The sequence below is a fragment of the Epinephelus fuscoguttatus genome, linkage group LG8, assembly GCF_011397635.1.
Source record: "Epinephelus fuscoguttatus linkage group LG8, E.fuscoguttatus.final_Chr_v1".
Taxonomy (NCBI): domain Eukaryota; kingdom Metazoa; phylum Chordata; class Actinopteri; order Perciformes; family Serranidae; genus Epinephelus; species Epinephelus fuscoguttatus.
Window position 1 is genome coordinate 14,543,620 of NC_064759.1, and position 20,958 is coordinate 14,564,577.

A 20,958-nucleotide genomic window follows, 5' to 3' on the forward strand; every position below is an offset into this window, starting at 1 on the left:
AGAAATCTTGCTTGACAACATGTGTAAGAGTGAGGGTGGTAAGATGGTAAACTGCGAGAGAAGGACATGGGTGACTATTTATATAACTCTGAAATGGGACCCTGAGCATGTGTTTCTGTCTGTCAGGCTCCATGATCAACTGATGGACACACAGAAGCCCACTTGCTTTCTCTTTCACTGCTCTATATCCTGTCTTTTCTGGACAGGACTTCGGTTGTTTTGTGGACTTTCCCTGTGTTTTCCTCTTTGACTCATCTCTGAGGTTAAATAGAGTCTTAACCTTCGTCCCCCACGCCTCACCCTCTTGGATCTGCTCTCCACCTTGGGATTTTTTTCTTCTTCTTCTTTTTTCTCCAGCCTGATCGCCTGCTCTCCTGTGTGCATATCAACTCTCTCCTTTTCCCCTGCTCTCCTTCTCCTTTTCCTCCCATCTTCCACCGTTCCCTGTCTTCTTGTGTGTGTTTTTTGGGCTATGCTCTCCTCACCCACTGTGATTCTCCAGCCTTATGGACTCCCTGTCTACCCACAGACAACCACATGCTACCCCAGCATAGTACAGGTAAACTCGCCTTCATTTGCTCGTACATAAATGTGTTTCCTCACAAGCATGCATCGTAAAATATCCAGTCTGTTGAGTCTTTATAAGGTGACTCAGATTTTAAGAGTTGGAAATAATAGTATGGATGTGTTTTTATATGAAAAAGTATTGGAATAAAATCCAGTTAAGTGAGTTTAGGGCTGCCTACAACAATTAGCTTCACTACCAATTAATTTGCTGGTTATTTTCTTGTTGAAATGTCATAATATTATCAGAAATGCCCATCACACATTCTTGGACCACAAGTTGACATGTGACCCCAATTTCAAAACACCAAATTAATCATATTTACTGTCACAGAAGGCTAAGGAATTATCAAAATAAGCAAATGTTCACATTTAAGAAGCTGGAACAAATTAATCTTTAGCATCTTTTGTTTAAAAAATGACTTAAACAATTAATTGATCATCAAAGAGCTAAAATATTCAATTTTATTCCCTATTGATCGCATAATCCTCTCATTTCTAGATGAGTTTTGTGTATTAGAAATGAATATCAGTGCAGCAAATAAACTCCTAGTGAGGAAAAAAAACATTTAATTTACCAAAAGAAACCAAAGGGCCCTGATGTCTTTGTGTAAATGAGTCACGTATCTAATTTAGTTTAGTGTTGCATTGCTTAATGGGGACTGGATGAGAGGAATGACAAATCAAGAAGCCCTGATGGGAGCTGGGCAAAGCACACTGATTGCGAAAGATCTTATTCACTTAACAGTAAGGACACATTAGGGGTTATCTTTAGTCCACTGGTCTCAGTGGTTCCAACAGGCTGTGCAAGTGTGTGTGTCTACATGTGTCTCTAAGTGTCCCTGACATACCCTTAATGCCACAATGCATCTGGTATCTCTCTACCTTGTCTCTGAGCTTCACACCAGCTGTATTTTTAGCCCTCCTCTCCTGAGCAGATAATCACAGGAGGAGATTCTGTCACCTATCTTGTTTTTGGCACTTAACGCTACTTAAAATAAGTGTGAATCCCGCCTGTTGTGCGTTTAAATATAAATAAATAACATTTAGAGCTGTGCTTTGAGAAAACAGGTGAAGAAAGAGGTATTGTTTAAAGGTGACTGGAACCAAAAGGAGACTTTTGAGGGCTGAGAAATTCGATACTTCTCCAAAACATCCTGAACTTTTTAGTTTGCAATGGTAAATTTCCAAGCGCTGAGCAGTCCTTCAGCAATTTTCTGCAGAAATGTCTGCATGATTAAAGTGCAGCATCTGTTTGAAGAATGTAGGTTTGAAATTTGGTCAAGAACCCTTGTCACATGTCCCTGTCTGCCTTCTGTTTGACCTCCGACTTTACTGTTTCTCTTCATTATGAACGATCTGATAAAAGCCAAACATATCTTACATTAAAAAACTAAAGAGGAGAGAACAGGATGTAGAGAATGAATGGGTGGGAAAAGGGATATTTAGCTTAATTCAATAAGCTTCGTGTTTGCTAACATTTGGATCTTGGCCGGCACTAAAAGGCCACATCTGCAGTTTGGTGTCGTCTGTGTGTAAATCCTGTAGCAGCTGTCCCAGCAGGCACCTGGCTCAGAGCCGTTGACCTCTGACCACAAACTGACAGCTGAGGAGGGAAGCGAGAGAAAGAGGGAACAAATGGAAATCAAAAAAAGCCTGCAAGGAGGACAGGGGGGACACGGTGTCTGAATGTCTGCTGACACTGTGATAGTAAATCAGGCACGGTGGCTGGTCGTTACAGTCTGTGGGAATACAAAGACTGGTAGAGGTATCTAACAGATTGTCTTATCTTCATTCTGCGGTCACTTTTATGTCTGTGTGGAGGGTCCAGGCAGGCACACACTGGTTGTTTCTTGAGATAAATGAGACACAATACAGACAAGAGTTCGTGTTGACATGTGTGGAAACGTGTTCCAGCACGATACTGTAACTAACACAACCCTGAGAGTGCATCATTACAATACAGCCTACCTTCCAGAATTAGAGAGGATGACAACAACAAACATGCCTGTAGGGTAGGCCCCTCTAAAAAAACATAGTGACGTTGAATTAATTACATTTCCAATATGTTTTGTATCACAAGCCAAAAACCTTTTAATCCATCTTTGTTTTATTCTCACTAGCGTCATGACTCAAGAGATGGCAATGCCAGTCAGTTGGTTCATGCTAATTAGCAAATGTTAGCATGCTCACACACTTTATCAAGATGGCATGTTAGCATTGTCATTGTGAGCATCTTAGCATGCTGACATTAGCTTAAAGGGACAGTTCATCCCAACATCAAAAATACGTATTTTTCCTCTCACTTGTAGTGGTATTTATCAGTCTAGGTTATTTTGGTACGAGTTGCAGAGTGTTGGAGATATCTGCCATTGTAGAGATGTCTGCCCTCTCTCCAATATAATGGAACTAGATGGCACTCAGCTTGTGGTGCTCAAAGTGCCAAAAAAAAAATATATATTTTAAAAACTCAACAGCAATGTCTCTTTCCAGAAATCATGACCCGGTTACTTAAGATAATCCACAGACCTATTTGTGAGCAGTTTTATGTAGGAACTATTTTCTTTCTACACCTTGCAGAAGGAAGCGTGCATCCACTGCTAGCTCACCTAGCACCACTGAGCTAGCTAATGTTACAGCTCAGCCAAGGAGGACGCCATCAATGTTTACATCTTGCACTGTCATGAGTATGAGCCTCTCGTCCATGAGTAGATGCACACTTCCTGCACAATGTCTCTTTCCAGAAATCACGACCTGATTACTCAGAATAATCCACAGCCCTTGTTATCAGCAGTTTCATGTAGGAACTGTTTTCTTTCTACACCCACCAACTTTATCACTGCGCAGAAGGAGGCGTGCATCTACTCATGGACGAGAATGGCATCCTCCTCCACTGAGCTGTAATGTTAGCTAGCTCAGTGGTGCTAGGTGAGCTAGCAGTAGATGCACACTTCCTTCTGCTTCCAGTTGGCAAGTGTAATTCAGTAAAAAGAAAATAGTTCATACATTAAACTGCTCACAACAAGGCCTGTGAATTATGATGAGTAATTAGGTTATGATTTCTGGAAAAAGGCATTGCTGCCGCATTTTTATAATGTTTTTTTTTTGGCGCTTTGAGTGCCGAGTGCCATCTAGTACTATTATATTGGAGAGAGGGAGGACATCTCTACAATGGCAGATATCTCCAACACTCTGCAACTCACATCAAAACAATCCGGACTGATTAATACACTACAGGTAAGAGAAAAAATATGTACATTTGATTGTTTTAAACTGTCTCTTTAGTGGACGGCTGTGCCTTAGTAGTGAGTCAGTACTGCCTCACAGAACAGTTGGTGAGGTTGTGAGCTCTTAGTTCATTCTACCCTGTGGTACTTTAAATATGGCGCTGCACTGGAAAAGTTGACTTTCACAACAGAAAACACAAGACAGATCTGACTTTAATGCTGCCATCTTAAGACTTCCATGAACACAGTTTGTAAACTTGGCTCAAGTGTTTGACACACAATCAATGTTCCTTCAACCTCCAGTTCCTTCTTATTGTACTATCTGCATCTTCATATCGTATCTCTAATTTTTCACACCTCCTGAGTGCAACAGCTGATAGAGAGATATATGAGAAGTTATGAAATGACAGTGGAGAGAGATTTCAATCATATTTAATCCCTCTAAATCCTAAAGCTGGCTGACAAACTTGTGGCATTTTGCATGTAAGGCAACACGAAAGTTTAGCGGTCTGAACTTATGTAATCCTTTAATTAAGTGAAAATATTAATACTGCAAATAGAAAAAAAAAGCTCAATTAAACAAATACGTTGACCTTTTGGGAAATATGTTGACAAGATGAAAAGTTAATTCCTCTCATGTCTGCCAACTGAACATGAAGCTACAGCCAGAAGCTAGTTAGCTTAGCTTAGCATAAAGGCTGGAAACGGGGAAAGTGCTGGTCTTGTTGTGTTCAAAGGTAAGAAAATCAACCAACCAGCAACTTTAAAGCTTAGCAATCAATATTATTATATCTAGTTATTTTATTTTGTCTTTAATGGTAGCCTATTAAAGCTGCAGGCGAGGCCAGTTGTTTCCCTCTGTTTCCAGTCTTTATGCTAAGCTAAGCTAACCAGCTGCTGGTTGTGGCTTCATGTTTACCCCATTTGTTAGTCACTGAAATGACTGACACGATTTTAACTGACACCAGCTGTGTTTTTATGAGGGTTTTTACTGTTGTTTGTACAACCTAAAATAATCATACATTTCATTTAGTAGCCTGGGATTATCTACGTTGTTACTGCACCAAGAGTTACGTATAATTAGGCTATTAGATATTTTAGCATGAAGTCAGAAATATTCCTGCAAAAATAATGGAGCTTTGTTCCCCAGCAGGGCAGTAGAAGGTGGAGATATACGCTGTTTTATTTTAAAAAAAAAAAAATGTAGGTGGAAAAGTAATAAAACCATGTTGCCATCTCAAACATGGTATTCTTAGAGCCGACCTTTAGCATGACATACTGACATGCAACGGTAGCATCTTGTCTGCAGTCTGCATGTGTTCGCAAGTGTTTAAAGTGAAGGCAGTGTGGGTGGGTGAATGGGTGGGGGTGGTGAGGTAATTGACAGTTAACAGATGACCACAGCTGGTGTGGCTTGGTCCCTTTTGCTCTGGCGATCATTTGATGTGATTGGTGGATCAGTAGGACTTATGGTGCGGTAGGCGGGTGGTCAGCTGGCATTAAAACATGCTGCAGTTGTTGGACAATGCATCAGAAATCGAGGAATGCAGTAAAGGGGTAAGACGATGCTTTTAGCTTCTAACTTGGATAATTCACTTGTGTTGAGGCTGTATGGGATGGTTGTTGTTGTTCTGTTCATGCATGCTAGAATGTACATGTTACAGCTTCAGTATTAAAATGTGATTTTTTAAGTGTGATTTGCCTAAAATTAGGCTTTACTGACTTTTGATGTGTCTCAGTCATGGTTTTAGTCTCTCAAAACTGTATTGTGTCTATTGATTGACCTGTTAGTATTTCAGCGAACTGGTTGATTATCTATAAAATATCAGAAAGTAGTGCAAAACTTTTTTGCAAAACTTTTTGGGTTCTTTTGTCCAACAGTCTAAAACAAAAAAGTTGATTTTACTTTGATATAAAACAGAGAAATGCAGGAAATATTTGTCATTTTTGCTTGACAAATGACAAAATATTAATTATTTATTAAAAAAAAAAGTGTTGCTCATTCATTTTTTGTTGATTGTCTCATTGATTAACAGCTCTAGCTGTAAGCAGCCAGGGAGGACTTATTCATATATATTTTTCACCTATGTAAAAGTATTATCAATATATTCTTCAAGTGCCAAAAGTAAAAGTTCTCAATATGCCAAATGGGCCATCTCAGAACAATATGTATTATATTATGGGTTTATAACTATTAATACATTAATGTGTTTATGACTTCAGTGATGCAGGTGGTAAAGGTGGAACGAATTTTATTTACTTGGCACAATGCCGGGTCACTTATGAATTTTACTCCTGGGAATCACTTAAGATAAATAGATACAATAAAGTATTATTCTTTGATTATATTTTTAATTTTTGTTCTGAATCTGAATCTGCTCAGTAACCAGTAACTTATCAAATAAATCTAGTGGAGTAAAAACTACCTCTGTGGAGTAGAAGTACAAAGTAGCAGTAAATGAAAATACTTACATGCAAGTACCTTAAAAATTGTACTTCAGTACAGTGGGATACTCGAGTAAACGTGCTTCCACCACTGGCCATTAGAAGTCCTTTTAATCTTAATATTTGAACGCTTTAATAAGCATTTTAGACAATTAGAGGTCGGGTTTATACATGTTATTTTTGTCATTCTCACATTTATGAAAGATTTGTGTTCATCTGATTTGTTTGTTTATGCATCATAAAACTCACAACAACTAATTATAGTGAAAGCAGAAGAGCAGGAACAACATGGTGGTTAGTTTGTTTACACCAAGAATACTCAACTTGCTTTGCCAGGGGGGCAATTTTACAAAAAGACAGGAAGTCAGGACCAGTTTATAAACAATCATTAATATTTTATCAGTATATATAATAAATCAATTGCCTTTTTTAAACCTTTTTGACATCTGCTGTCCTAACTCGGCTTTGCCAAGAGGCAAATCCAGTTGCAGCAGCTCTGCACAGGTGAAGTGTTTGCAAGGTTTTTTCTAGGATTTAAGAACATTTGGTGCTTAGCTCGGACCTCGGTTCGGGGGATCCTCCCCTAGCATTTTTTTTTTAATTAACAAGCTCTATTTTGATGCTTTTTACACAATTTGGCACCATATTTGCTTTCAAAGTACAAAACAGTGCCACTGTAAATCAGTTTGTTTTCATTCTGAGTCAGAAATGGTTGGGAGCCACTCTGCACCCTATCGAGGGCCACATTTGGCCCATGGGCCGTAAATGGAGTATCACTGGTTTACACCTCTGTGTGCTATCAGTGGCTGACATGTCCCTCTCTTTCTCCTCAGGGAGGCCCCAATCAGGAGGCTGGCCCCGGCAGCGGCGACCCCGCCCTGCCTCAGGTCTACGCCCCTCCTCCCTCCTACCCACCACCAGGTCAAGGTCCGCCAACATCTGCGGGCAGACTGCCACCTCTTGACTTCACCTCTGCACACCCCAGTTCAGAGTACCCCGAACATCCCCAACTCAGAGTGTATCAGGGCCCTCAGCTTGACGGGGCGGACACTCTGACGTCCAGCAACACGGTAAGAACAGACACGAAGTTCATGTCCCAATAAAATCTGATCTGCAGTAAGTCAATGTGACAAGAAGCCATGCTGCTTCAGGTACATCCATATGTCCTATCAGGGGAACATGGCCAGATAGAGTTTCCTTCTATATTTAGAGACCCTTCCACTGTTGTGTCCATGTACGGGAACGCCGCTGACAGTGAGGGGGGGCAGCTGAGTGGGGATTTGTTGATGAAAATAAATCCCCACTTTTCCGTCTCCCCTGTGTCTTATTTAGCAGGCAATAAAACAGATCACCTTCCGAGATCATAGCTGTGAAGATTTGTGATGATATTGACAGTTTACAGTTAGGAGTGTTGAGGATGTCGCCTACATAACTTACACTTTGTTGTTATGTCTTTGTGATTCATTCAATTCAGAATTCAAACTGATGTGTGAGTGATTCTGTAAAAGGATTTACTGTTTCAACACCAAAACTTTTTGCTTGAATGTTGATTTAAGAATATTATTTTTGTTTGTCATACTGCTAATAAATCTTGTCACTTCATTTTGTATGTAATTGTGTCCTTAAAATCGTATTTCAGTATATTAGGTGAAAACATCTGCCAGTGCAGTGGGAATATTTCAACCATTCAGCATGCAGTCATATTTAATATTCATTAATTCTAGTGCAGCAACCTGCGTTAGCCTTTCTTTTTAAAGGGACAGTTCACCCCAAATCAAAAATACATATTTTTGTGAGCAGTTTCATGTAGGAACTAAGTTCTTTCTACGGAACTACACCCACCAACCATGTCACCGTGCAGGAGGAAGTGTGCATCTACTCATGGACACGTCATGATTTCTGGAAAGAGACATTGCTGTTCTTCAAATGTATTTTTTTGGTGTTTTGAGCACCACAAACCGAGTGCCATCTATTCACTCATTCATTCATTTATTTTCCGTAACCTCTTATCCTGTTGGTGGTCGCGGGGCGGCTAGGGCCTATCCCTGCTGACACTGGGCGAGAGGCAGGGTACACCCTGCACAGGTTGCCAGACTATCACAAGGCTCTCACATAGAGAGAGAGACAACCATTCACGCTCACATTCACACACAAATTGTAGGTACAATACGTAAATATCTACCAGAATCTGATTTACATTCTGAGCACTGCTGATCTGGTAACACCTCTGAAACACCCACCAAACAAGAGAAAATGCACCTCAAAGCCTGTTGCACACTGTTTCAAAGAAACATGTTATTCAACCTTAAAACCATAGCAGTGCGGCGCACAGTTTTTTGAGATTGAACATACCCCTGCTTAAGTATAAAAACGAGTAAAATGCTGCTCATGAAAGAAATCTATCTCCATCCTGCTGTTTCTTCTCATCCAGCCACCTCATATCGAACCTTAACGTTACACTAAGATTTAGCATGTTAGCATTATATTTGCTAATCATCAACAAAAAAGCACAGACACAAATTTCTACATAATTCTATACACAAATGTGATTTTAGTTGGAAACCGGTTGAAATGCTCTACTGGCAGATTTTTCCCTTTTATGAGGTTAATAGGGTTTTAAGGGCTCCTTTTATACATTAATCAGTATGGCACACACTAATGAAATCTCCTTCAGGCATGAAAACACCCACTGTGATCAGGACAGAGGTGTTTAGTCTGATCTGTGTGGCAGGTCCGCTGTGTGTCCTGCTGCAGCACATCTCTCTTCCTCCTCTCATAAATGGTGTTTTGTGGCCCCATCTATATATTTTATTACTAGAGCCCCTGACATACTCGGGTCCGTGCTGATTTTCGGGGGAAAGTTGAGACGTCGCCATGGAGGGAGGGGGTCAAAGGGGGAGGCTGGCCAGATGACCCCCCTTTCCCCTTCTGAAATATCGCTCAGGTCCAGAAACACAGTTCTGCATCGTGACATGACACCACCACCCAACTCAACCCTCTCTCCCTGTCTCCCCTCTTCACTGTGGTGTGTGTGGGTGGATGTGGTAGTCTGCAGTAGTTAGCCATGGTAAAACAGTGTAGTGTAATCCACTGGCCTGTGTGTGTTTATGTGTGTAAAATGCTCCCCTGTGTGAATGTGTCTCTGTTTCTTTTTCTGTGTATCCCCTATTTATTAATTATGCCCCTTGACAAATGACCTTTAACCCTTGGCAGAAAAGCAGCACCGTGACCCCAGACTGACCCTTGTGGAACGTTCAGTTTTGATCTCTTTGCCTTTCACATCACCCTCTTCCTTTTAAAGCTTTTTGCGCACCTTCTTTGCCTTGTTTAGTTTAATTTAATTTTATCCTTCACTGCTGCACTGAGGTCTTCTCCACTATCTGCCTCTATTACAAAGCTAATATTCAAGTCTGCATAAAGATTTTTTCATATATCAGTACATTTCCAGAACTTTTTCTTTTGCTTTTTAATGTCTTCTTCTTTCTTGCTCTTACTGCTGAAGCTCACTGTGTTTAGTTTCTCTTCTTGCAGACCCTTTCACTCTTATTTTCTTGTTTGGACTTATTTATCTTAAAAACATATATTTAACAATTCTTTTTTTGCAATGGTTGATGATGCTGGTTGACCAACACATACACACACACACACATACATATACGTGCACACACTAGCATCGTGGTGCATTGTGGGTTAGTGAATGTTTTGGTTTTGGCACATTAGTTCTTGAAGTTTTGTGCATGGGGCGATTGTAACTAGTTAAATCTTACCATAGTTTTATTTATATTTTACGGATTCTTACAAATGCTTAGATAACATGAGAATAAGTAACAGTCGTTTTTGCTTTTCGGTGGCGCCTGAACTTTATGTTAAGGTCCAGTGTGTCGGATTTAGGAGGATATATTGGTAGAAATGGAGTCTAATAAAAAAGTATGTTTTCTTTAGTGTATAATCACCTGAAACTAAAAATGATCGTGTTTTTGTTACTTTAGAATGAGTTGTGTATATCTACATAGGGAGCATTATGTTGCAGCGTCATGTTTCTATGTTAGCCCAGAACGGATAAACAAAACACTGGCTCTAGATAGGCCCATTCGCATTTCGTTTTTATGTTTTCACATCTGCCATGGTAGTTAGTAGCCGATTCACAACACTCAGCATTGAAAAAACGCAATTGTTTTAAGAGACAACAGCTTTATTCAGTGATTTTACTGGTCTGAATCACTGCGAGGTTACGATATTGTAACCATAGTTCTATTAACACAAGCGGCGCCCTCTTCTGGACTCTATGGGTAATACTCTGTTCTAATCACAAGCACGCATTTGCCCACTGAAATTTGCTCAACTGTAGACAGCCAGTCAGGACGTGGCTTCTCAAATATGAGCAAAGCCCACGGTACATAAGGCAGCACCACAACACTGTCTGTCGTCATATATTCTCTTCAGCAAGTGGCGTAGGACCGACAGGGCCCCTCTGTAGAGGGCTCCATTTTCCATTTGCCAATAGAACTAAGGTTACCATATTGTAACCATCATTCTATCTGACAAAGGCAGAGCTGGACTCCATGGGCACAGCGGATGGAGTCCAATGATTAAATGCCCTGTTGTGACATAATATTGACCCTGCCATACTGATCCTGACCAGCTAAAAGCTAGTCGCCGTAGTACACCCATGTCTTTATAATCTTGGCCACCATAGTGGAGAAGCAGGGGGCCCAAGCCAACCAAGGCAGTGGGCAGCCACACTGGGTGGAGCCATGGCCTAGCCTTGCAGGGGTTGAAGACAGTGAGCAATCGTTGTCGTCTCTGTAGAAGAAAGAATGTCGGATAGTGTCATGGTACTCCCTTATATACTGTGGTGTCCGCATGTATTTGGGTTGGCATGTTCTGACTGGTTTAAGCAAATTTCAGTGGGTGAATGCATGCTCATTATTGGCAGAGAGTATCACCCATAGAGTCCAGTAGAGGGTGGAGCCTGTGTGAGACAGAACCTCCTGAAGGTCTGGAGCGAATATCAGCAGGTGCTTGGCTAGTGGCCTGTTTATGATGTGCCGAACAGCGTTAGAGAAACACTGATTTGTAACATGAGACTGCTTTATTCAGTATTTTTACCGGTTTTAATTACCTCGTCCATTTTTTTTGGAGAAGAGGAGTCCTCTGCGGATAATTCAGCTCCCGGTAAAAACTTCCTAACGGTGACACTCAAAGAATCCTAACCAGGAAAAGTTAGACCACTAGATGCCACTAAATCATACACACTGCTCCTTTAACTCTCTTTGCCACAGCTTGGGTGAGCATACGTAGTTTTAGTGTCAGATTTATAATCTTTATTGTTACTGTACAGTGCATTAGTCTTTATACCCTTCTACAGGCATGTGTTCAGAGACACCTCACTAAAATGGAGCCCTTTTCATGCCTCCTCACGTTTGCCTGAGAGGGATCACTGGTTGCTGAATGCTCTTTGAACTTTGGTTTGAATCACTTTATGAAAATGATCTTTGCCTAATGCCATGAGATGCTTACACGACTCAGAGTTCTCTGAGAAATGTTGCCGAATTTGTTCTCTGAATTGACTTTCTGTCTTTGCTTTTCTACTGATGCCCTCTCCCTGTTTTGTCTTCACACCCACTCTCATCTCATTCATACTCTTTCTTTTTCCATCTTTCTGTTTCTGTTTGTTCTCTCACGTCCTCTTCCTTCGCGTCCGTTAATTTCCTATCCACATGCTTGCTTCCTCTCCTCCTCCTCCTCTTCTTCGTGTTTTCATACTTTCTCACTGTCAGGAGGATGTGTTGGCCCCTGTGACCTCTGACCCCCAGTCTTTGAGCGTGTCCGTGTCATCGGGGGGTGGAGCAGGAAGTGGAAGTGACGAGGAGGGGTCAGGTAAGGCCCAACCAAAACGCCTCCATGTCTCCAACATCCCGTTTCGCTTCAGAGACCCAGACCTGCGCCAGATGTTTGGGGTATGAATTTCTCAATATCAGTCATAAAATTTTTGTTTATATTGGTAAACAAAATAAAATGATCTTTATCTCTTCTATTATATTCACATGAAATACTTATTTGGACATTTTCAGCAATTTGGGAAGATCCTTGATGTAGAAATTATCTTCAATGAGAGGGGTTCTAAGGTGAGCATCACAGAAATACTATCAAAGCTAAAACTGAAATTTTAACAAAGAAAAACATAATATAAACAAACAATATGATCATGTGACCTTGCAGGGCTTTGGGTTTGTCACCTTTGAGAGTGCAGCTGAGGCTGACAGAGCAAGAGAAAAGCTGAATGGGACAATTGTGGAGGGAAGAAAGATCGAGGTGAGTGAGAGCTTATACTTTTTTTGTTGATTTCTACGTCAATATTATCCTTTGTCATCGTCTTTATCCTGTTCCATGACCCCCCAGGTTAATAATGCTACCGCAAGAGTCGTTACCAAGAAGCCCCAGACGCCTCTTGTGAACGGCGAAATTTCAAGTAATACATTGATCTTTGCTCATTGAACTGAAGGATTCTGGGAGGCTTCTGTGAAACTTATTCTCACTCTTTTTTCTGTGAAGCTTCTGGATGGAAGATCAACCCCGTCATGGGGGCAATGTACGCACCTGAACTCTACACAGGTAAGTTCCTCTCACTAACACTGGCTTATTATTGTTAGAAGATCACCAACTTGCAATTCACTTTTTCTACGATTGTCTTTTTCTTTAGTTGCCAGCTTCCCGTATCCCGTAGCAACTCCCACCTTGGCCTACCGGGGCTCTGCGCTGCGTGGTCGAGGCCGAGCCGTCTACAACACGATTCGCTCTGCTGCAGCCACACCTGCTGCTGTCCCTGCCTACCCCGGGTAAGACTCTGTGTCTGAGTACAAGTGCCTGATCTAAAGGTATTTAGAGCTTCAACAATAATCAGTTAATCAGTTATTCATATCAATCATATTGTTGTTATTCACTTTTATCAGGGTGGTATATCAGGATGGACTGTATGGAGCAGAAGTCTATGTAAGTAGTTGCACACTTTGACACACATTAAATTAATTTTAAAGTACTGTACCTATATTCATGTTGTTCATTTTTTCTGTGCAGGGTGGCTATCCTGCAGCTTACAGAGTGGCTCAGTCAGCGTCTGCTGCCACAGCAACCTACAGTGACGGGTATAAACACCACACACAGGCCGCACATGTTTCTCACAGCAAGATTATGTATCAGCTTTTACTGCTAAAGTGACAGTTTCAGGGGATAAGAAGGCTTGTCTGTATATTGGGATTTATTTTCAAGGCTGATTCAGATATTTTTTAGACTAAATTTCTTTATTTTTAACCAATTTCAGGCACAATTTAAAGAAGAAGTCTATTATGAGGAGAAAACATACAAAAATATGATTGAACTGCTGAATTATTAAAAAAGAAGAAGTTTAAATAGCAGGTAGGGTTAGGTTTCTAAAATCCCAGCTGCTGCAGATGACATTTCCACCTGCTCCTGATGTCTTTGACCAGATACGGACGGGTCTACGCCACAGCTGCGGATCCCTACCACCACTCAGTCGGACCAACAACGACATATGGAGTTGGTACAATGGTGAGTCGAGTCTAAACACCCTCCCTCTGTTGAAAGCTATCTTGTTACATCTGCGGTTAACAGCAGACTCTGGTCACACCTGGCACACTGCTTCTGTCAACAGGCCAGTTTGTACAGAGGAGGATATAACCGCTTCACCCCGTACTGAGCCGCCCACCAGGAGGCCCGACGGGGGACGTCTCTTACAAACTCTGGGATTGGCTGATCCATGGATGCTGCAGGACAGATTGTGAGATCCTTGGAAATGTAAAAGTGGTTTTACTTCCTGCCTCCATCACAAGCGCTCCTCGAGACATTAAACAGACTGAAGTTGTAAATAGTTTAGGACCCATTTTCTGTCCATCCTTCCGATGACTACCTAGCACCTGGGAGAGGATGTTGTGTAATATATAGACAGTTGCTTAAAACTTTTAAAGGAGTATTGTTTTATGGATTTAAAGATGTTGGCTAACACTACAGGAGCTGGTGAAATATACTGTGAGAATGATTTTTTTTTTTTTTTTGAGTAATATATGGGATTTTTGAAGTTTCACGGGTCAAACTGTACAAAGACAGAAGTTTGTACAATGTTTAATGACTTATTTTTGATGACAGTTATTTACTAAATCTCTGTTTGAGTGTGTGTGTGAGTGTGCGTGTGTGTGTGAGCACATGAGTAAGGTTACGCATCAAGATTGTTCAGTGGGGCTGTACTGAATAGTTCAAAGCTTTGGAGCGTATCATTCGACTCCAACATTTGACGGCTTTTTTTTTTTTGCGTGTCTGTTCACAGCTGCAGATGAAGACTAGGCTGCATATATTATTAGTGTTATACTATTTGTAGATCTAGTGGTGGCTGTGTAGCAGAGGTGTGGACTCGATGTACATGACTTGGACTCGAGTCAGACTTTAGTCACAGATTTGATGACTTTAGACTCAACTGGACAAAACCAGAAAAGACTTTCAACTTGACTTGATATTAACACTAATGACTCGTAACCTCCCACTTGGACTTTTGCCTTTTGAGTTGAAAGTAGTTGATACCTTTCACCTGTCCGAGAGCATACAGTCAAGCTGTAGGAGAGAACCGTGAAGAAGACCTTATGTCACGGAGCACCAGTTGAAGAAATGGTACCAAATATAATTTAATTCTCGTACAAAAAACTACACAGTGGTCAACAAAAAACAAACAGCAGTATGCCAAACGTATAGGTCAAAAATTACAGATGGGAATGGAACAACTTCCAGCTTCATTCGTCACCTGAAACTGAAATACTAACCTAGCTAGCTAGCTAGCTAGCTAATGCTTAGCTAACGTTATTACTCTGTTGGTAAAATGGCATCACATATGGTGAAAAGTGCCTTATATGACTTGTTTAGGAAGTTTAGGACTTGGGACTTGACTCAGGACTTGAGTGCAAAGACCTGAGACTTACCTGGGACTTGCAAAACAATGACTTGGTCCCACCTCTGCTGTGTAGCATTGTTTCTGACTCGTGTAATCCAAACATTTCTAGTAACACCAGAGCAATGTAAAGTCCAAAAGTCTAAAAAATACTGAAAAATGACATGTGTAATAGCCTCCAAAATTCACAGCATATTTTTATCTAACAAAATATTCTCCTTCAGCACACATTTGGTAGCGTAAAGCCTTTCAAAAACAACATTTTCACTGTGGTCAACAAACAGTTTTCTCACCTTAAAGGAAGCACGAATCGGTATAACAGGGAGGTCAACCAGCAACCTAACAGCACCATGAATCACATAATAAAAAACATGACATCATGAACAAAATATGATGACAGACATTTGAAGCTCCATTGAAAAACCCTAATAGAAGCTTTGAGAGTAAAACTAAGACTTTAGGTACAGCCCTGTTGTTCAGTTACCTGGTTGACAGAGAGACAGCTGTGACACTGCGATCATTAGTACAAACAGCAGAACTAATGTTTGTCTGGATGTAGTTGGAATTTCATTGTGTTGTTGTTGTTTTGCCTTTCTAACAATCTACCTCTCATACATTTGTAGCTTATACTACAGCTGTCAGTATTAATCCTGTTTCCTCTTCTGTGTTTGAGATCTTTGGTTCTGCAGAGCTTTTTCTTACCTCCTCACTCCTCACTTCACTTCTGTTAGTTTCGGTTTTTGAGGCTCAGTACCTCACTACTGATGAGCCTTCTCCTCGCACTCACCCAGGGAAGTTTTATTTTTCTAAAGCTGCTTTAAACCCCCGTTTTACATTCACACAGCTATACACACGCTCAGCTGGGAGTTGCAGTAAGAAGCAGTCTTTTGCTGCCGGCTTTACAACACAAGCTGAGGATTAAAGGCAGTAGAATTTGAATGTGTCAGGCCGGAGGCTGCTTCTTTCATCATTAACCTGCAGATAAAACGGCTGGCTGTATAAGAGTTCACATATTCTCTTCTATTCAAACTTTCATCTGATGTTTCTTATTTCGCTCTTTGCTGTCATCTCTTCCTTGTTTTTTCTGTCTCCTTCCTCACTCAGAACAGCTGAAAGACTTCTTGACCTGTATTGATCATTTCTTCTCTTTGTTTCTGTTGCACTCTTTTCCTGCTGTGTTTGATGTTTACCTCTAAATAAAACTGTTTTTCTCTCTTTTCCTCTTCTGTCCTTTATTGATTCATAACAGTTTCCAATCTTTTTTAATCACTCGCATTACTGTTTCCCTTTGGGTTGTTGTTTTTGTTTCTGTCCTGCTTTTTTAAATGTCAAAGAAGCCTTGACATGTGGTTTGTTGTAATTTAAAGGCACAGTTCAACCCAAAATCAAAATTACATATTTTTTTCCTCTTACCTGTAGTGCTGTTTATCAGTATAGATTGTGTTGGTGTGAGTTGCTGAGTGTTGGGGATATCGGCCGTAGAGATGTCTGCCTTCTCTCTAATATAATGGAACTAGATGGCACTCGGCTTGTGGTGCTCAAAGCGGCATAAAAAAGACATTTTATAAAACTCAACAACAATGTGTCTTTCCAGAAATCATGATGATTACTCAAGATAATCCACGGACCTTGTTGTGAGCAGTTTCATGTGGGAACTATTTTCTCTCTACTGTACTAGACCTGCCAACTCTATTACCACGCAGGAAGAGGTGTGCATCTACTGCGAGCTGAACTAGCACCACTGAGCTCGCTAACATTACAGCTCAGCCGAGGAGGACACTATAGAGTGCCGAAGTCACGCCCCTTCTGGTGAAGCTCATGGGACCTTAGATCGGAAAAAATATGAATGGCAGTGAATGAGGAGAGAAATATTATCTTTTGGTCCCGTTTGAGTTGTGACATGAAATCCAAATATGTCGTTAATGAATTTAAAACATAAAGTTTAAGGTCAAGAAAGTCATACTTTGTGGTAAAACTGTTGAGATATAAGCTTTTGAAAAAAAAAGTAATTAGAAAAACTACATAGGAGGCGGTCGCGTATGTTACGTCATAGCTTTTGTTCACTTCATGCAGCTTGGAGTGACTGCAACCTGGCACAAACACGCAGACATCTTCAATCATAAATCGATTAATCATAAAACAGTGGAATTTCAGCGGGGAGGCCAAGCTGCAGGAAGCGAGCGAAACGCGACGTCACAAACGCGACCTCCTCCTGTATACTCTTGAGTCTTTCTAATTAAAAAGCTTATATCTCAACAGTTTTGCCACAAAGTATGACTTTCTTGACCTTAAAATGTATGTTTTAAATTCATTAACAACATATTTAGATTTCATGTCGCAACTCAAATGGGAACAAAAGATAATATTGCTCTCCCCATTCACTGCCATTCATATTTTTTCCGATCTAAGGTCCCATGAGCTCTACCGGAAGGGGCGTGACTTCGGCACTCTATTAGACAATGCCGCACCTTTAACTGCCTGGAAAACCCAAGGTAAGGCGCTGGGTGCTACTCTTGTGCCTTTTCTGTGCCAGCTTTTAAACCGTGGTGGCAGGTTGAGTCCGAAGTTGCTCAGCAACCTTAACCAGCGCCATATCATAGCCTATTTACCTGAAATCGTGAGTACTGAGCTAATCTTCTTCCAGGCGCTGTATGTGTGTAGGTCTGTTGTCCGTGGGACGGATTTAAAGCTCTGACAGCTCTGCGCTAAAATGAACAACTTCTTCTCCATATTTACCACAGACTGATATTTACAGATAAAGGGAAAGATATCTGTTGGCTGTGATTGGTTGGTCCTCGTCAAATGACATCCAGTGCGTGCTGCTGCATACCAAAAGCTGAACTCAGTTTATCTCAGGGTGCAGCCTTTGGGCCTGGAAAACAGGCGCTCAGGAATGCATGTGCACTACCCTGGCGATGCTTTGGCGTTTGGGCACGCCTGCTGCACGTCTACATTGAAAACAAAGGCAATTGAGGGCACAAAAAACACAGCCTGTGTACGGTGCCTTAATGTTTACATCTCCCACTGTCACTAGCACGAGCTTGTCATCCATGAGTAGATGCACGCTTCCTTCTGCGTGATGATACAGTCGGCAGATGTAGTTCGATATAAAGAAAATAGTTCCTACATGAAACTGCTCACAACAAGGTTTGTGGATTATCTTGAGCAAGCATGTTGTTGGAGGAGGGTGCCATGTAGTTCCATTATACTCGAGAGAAGGCAGACATCTCTGCGGCCGATATCTCCAACACTCTGCAACTCACACCAAAACTATCTAGACTAATAAACAGCACTACAGGTAAGAGGAAATATGCATATTTTTGATTTTAGGTGAACTGTCCCTTTAATATAGGAGTAACCCTGATAGTTGTGATGACAGAATGAGCCTCTCCCTGAGGATCTGAGACATCTGGATCATTTCCATCAGGTGTTACAGAAACCAAAGCAGCCTCTTTCCTTCTGTATTTTTTTTCTAATTTCAATCCTTACTATTTTGTCACCTCATTTCCTTCCTCTCTAGTTTAGCTTTTATCCTTCTTTTCTTTCATGCTTCTCTGCACCACTGAACACACACACACACACACACACACACATATATGTATGTATATATATATATATATATATATATGTATATATATATACATACATATATATATATATGTATATATATATATATATATATATACAGTACAGGCCAAAAGTTTGGACACACCTTCTCATTCAATGCGTTTTCTTTATTTTCATGACTATTTACATTGTAGATTCTCACTGAAGGCATCAAAACTATGAATGAACACATGTGGAGTTATGTACTTAACAAAAAAAGGTGAAATAACTGAAAACATGTTTTATATTCTAGTTTCTTCAAAATAGCCACCCTTTGCTCTGATTACTGCTTTGCACACTCTTGGCATTCTCTCCATGAGCTTCAAGAGGTAGTCACCTGAAATGGTTTTCCAACAGTCTTGAAGGAGTTCCCAGAGGTGTTTAGCACTTGTTGGCCCCTTTGCCTTCACTCTGCGGTCCAGCTCACCCCAAACCATCTCGATTGGGTTCAGGTCCGGTGACTGTGGAGGCCAGGTCATCTGCCGCAACACTCCATCACTCTCCTTCTTGGTCAAATAGCCCTTACACAGCCTGGAGGTGTGTTTGGGGTCATTGTCCTGTTGAAAAATAAATGATCGTCCAACTAAACGCAAACCGGATGGGATGGCATGTCGCTGCAGGATGCTGTGGTAGCCATGCTGGTTCAGTGTGCCTTCAATTTTGAATAAATCCCCAACAGTGTCACCAGCAAAACACCCCCACACCATCACACCTCCTCCTCTATGCTTCACAGTGGGAACCAGGCATGTGGAATCCATCCGTTCACCTTTTCTGCATCTGACAAAGACACGGCGGTTGGAACCAAAGATCTCAAATTTGGACTCATCAGACCAAAGCACAGATTTCCACTGGTCTAATGTCCATTCCTTGTGTTTCTTGGCCCAAACAAATCTCTTCTGCTTGTTACCTCTCCTTAGCAGTGGTTTCCTAGCAGATATTTGACCATGAAGGCCTGATTCGCGCAGTCTCCTCTTAACAGTTGTTCTAGAGATGGGTCTGCTGCTAGAACTCTGTGTGGCATTCATCTGGTCTCTGATCTGAGCTGCTGTTAACTTGCGATTTCTGAGGCTGGTGACTGGATGAACTTATCCTCAGAAGCAGAGGTGACTCTTGGTCTTCCTTTCCTGGTCGGTCCTCATGTGTGCCAGTTTCGCTTGTAGCGCTTGATGGTTTTTGCGACTCCACTTGGGGACACATTTAAAGTTTTTGCAATTTTCCGGACTGACTGACCTTCATTTCTTAAAGTAATGATGGCCACTCGTTTTTCTTTAGTTAGCTGATTGGTTCTTGCCTTAATATGAATTTTAACAGTTGTCCAACAGGGCTGTCGGCTGTGTATTAACCTGACTTCTGCACAACACAACTGATGGTCCCAACCCCATTGATAGAGCAAGAAATTCCACTAATTAACCCTGATAAGGCACACCTGTGAAGTGGAAACCATTTCAGGTGAAACCCTGATAGTTGTGATGACAGAATGAGCCTCTCCCTGAGGATCTGAGACATCTGGATCATTTCCATCAGGTGTTACAGAAACCAAAGCAGCCTCTTTCCTTCTGTATTTTTTTTCTAATTTCAATCCTTACTATTTTGTCACCTCATTTCCTTCCTCTCTAGTTTAGCTTTTATCCTTCTTTTCTTTCATGCTTCTCTGCACCACTGAACACACACACACACACACACACACACACACACACATATATGTATGTATATATATATATATACATACATGTGCATGACTCATAGCCTCAGTCTTTCTTCTAATTTATCTATTTTCTGCTTTTTCTGATCTAAATTCACTAGTTTCATTCTTCTTTTCAGCAGTAGTAGCTGTTGTATAATACTTTATATAGTTTTTAATCTTTTCTCTCTGAGTGACCTGACCTTTGCTTCTATCTTTCTGTTTACTTGATACATAATTCCTCTCATTTCCTCTCTCTGCTCCTTAGCTTTATTTTTCCTGTCATTAAATTAGCTTTCCACTCTTTGCCTGTTAGTACTTAGTTCTGTCATCTTAGTCTCGTAGTTTATTTATATATTTCTGAGCTACAGTTTTGCAGCTCTACTTTTGCTCCTTTCTCCTCAGATTATTGCTCTTCATATATCTTTTTTCTCTTGCTTTCAAACGTGTGTTTCATGAGTTTATTTTAGTGTCTAACTCCT

The 20,958-nt window shown here is 40.9% G+C and overlaps 1 protein-coding gene across 2 annotated transcripts; it reads left to right on the top strand.

Moving 5' to 3' along the window:
- The first annotated feature begins 123 nt into the window (after window positions 1-123).
- On the top strand, window positions 124-16,408 carry rbfox1l (RNA binding fox-1 homolog 1, like). 2 transcript variants are annotated; one of them, XM_049582604.1, is made up of 12 exons: window positions 125-559; window positions 7,070-7,306; window positions 12,017-12,196; window positions 12,311-12,364; window positions 12,459-12,551; window positions 12,639-12,708; window positions 12,792-12,851; window positions 12,940-13,075; window positions 13,190-13,229; window positions 13,314-13,381; window positions 13,724-13,805; window positions 13,909-16,408. In XM_049582604.1, the coding sequence occupies exons 1-12, from the start codon at window positions 473-475 to the stop codon at window positions 13,951-13,953; spliced, it is 1,152 nt and encodes a 383-aa protein (XP_049438561.1). In that variant the 5' UTR covers window positions 125-472; the 3' UTR covers window positions 13,954-16,408. The 2 variants fall into 2 exon arrangements, with proteins under 2 accessions (XP_049438563.1, XP_049438561.1); XM_049582606.1 differs by lacking the exons at window positions 13,724-13,805; window positions 13,909-16,408 and adding an exon at window positions 13,558-13,703 and having other exon boundaries at window positions 124-559.
- Window positions 16,409-20,958: the final 4,550 nt, after the last annotated feature.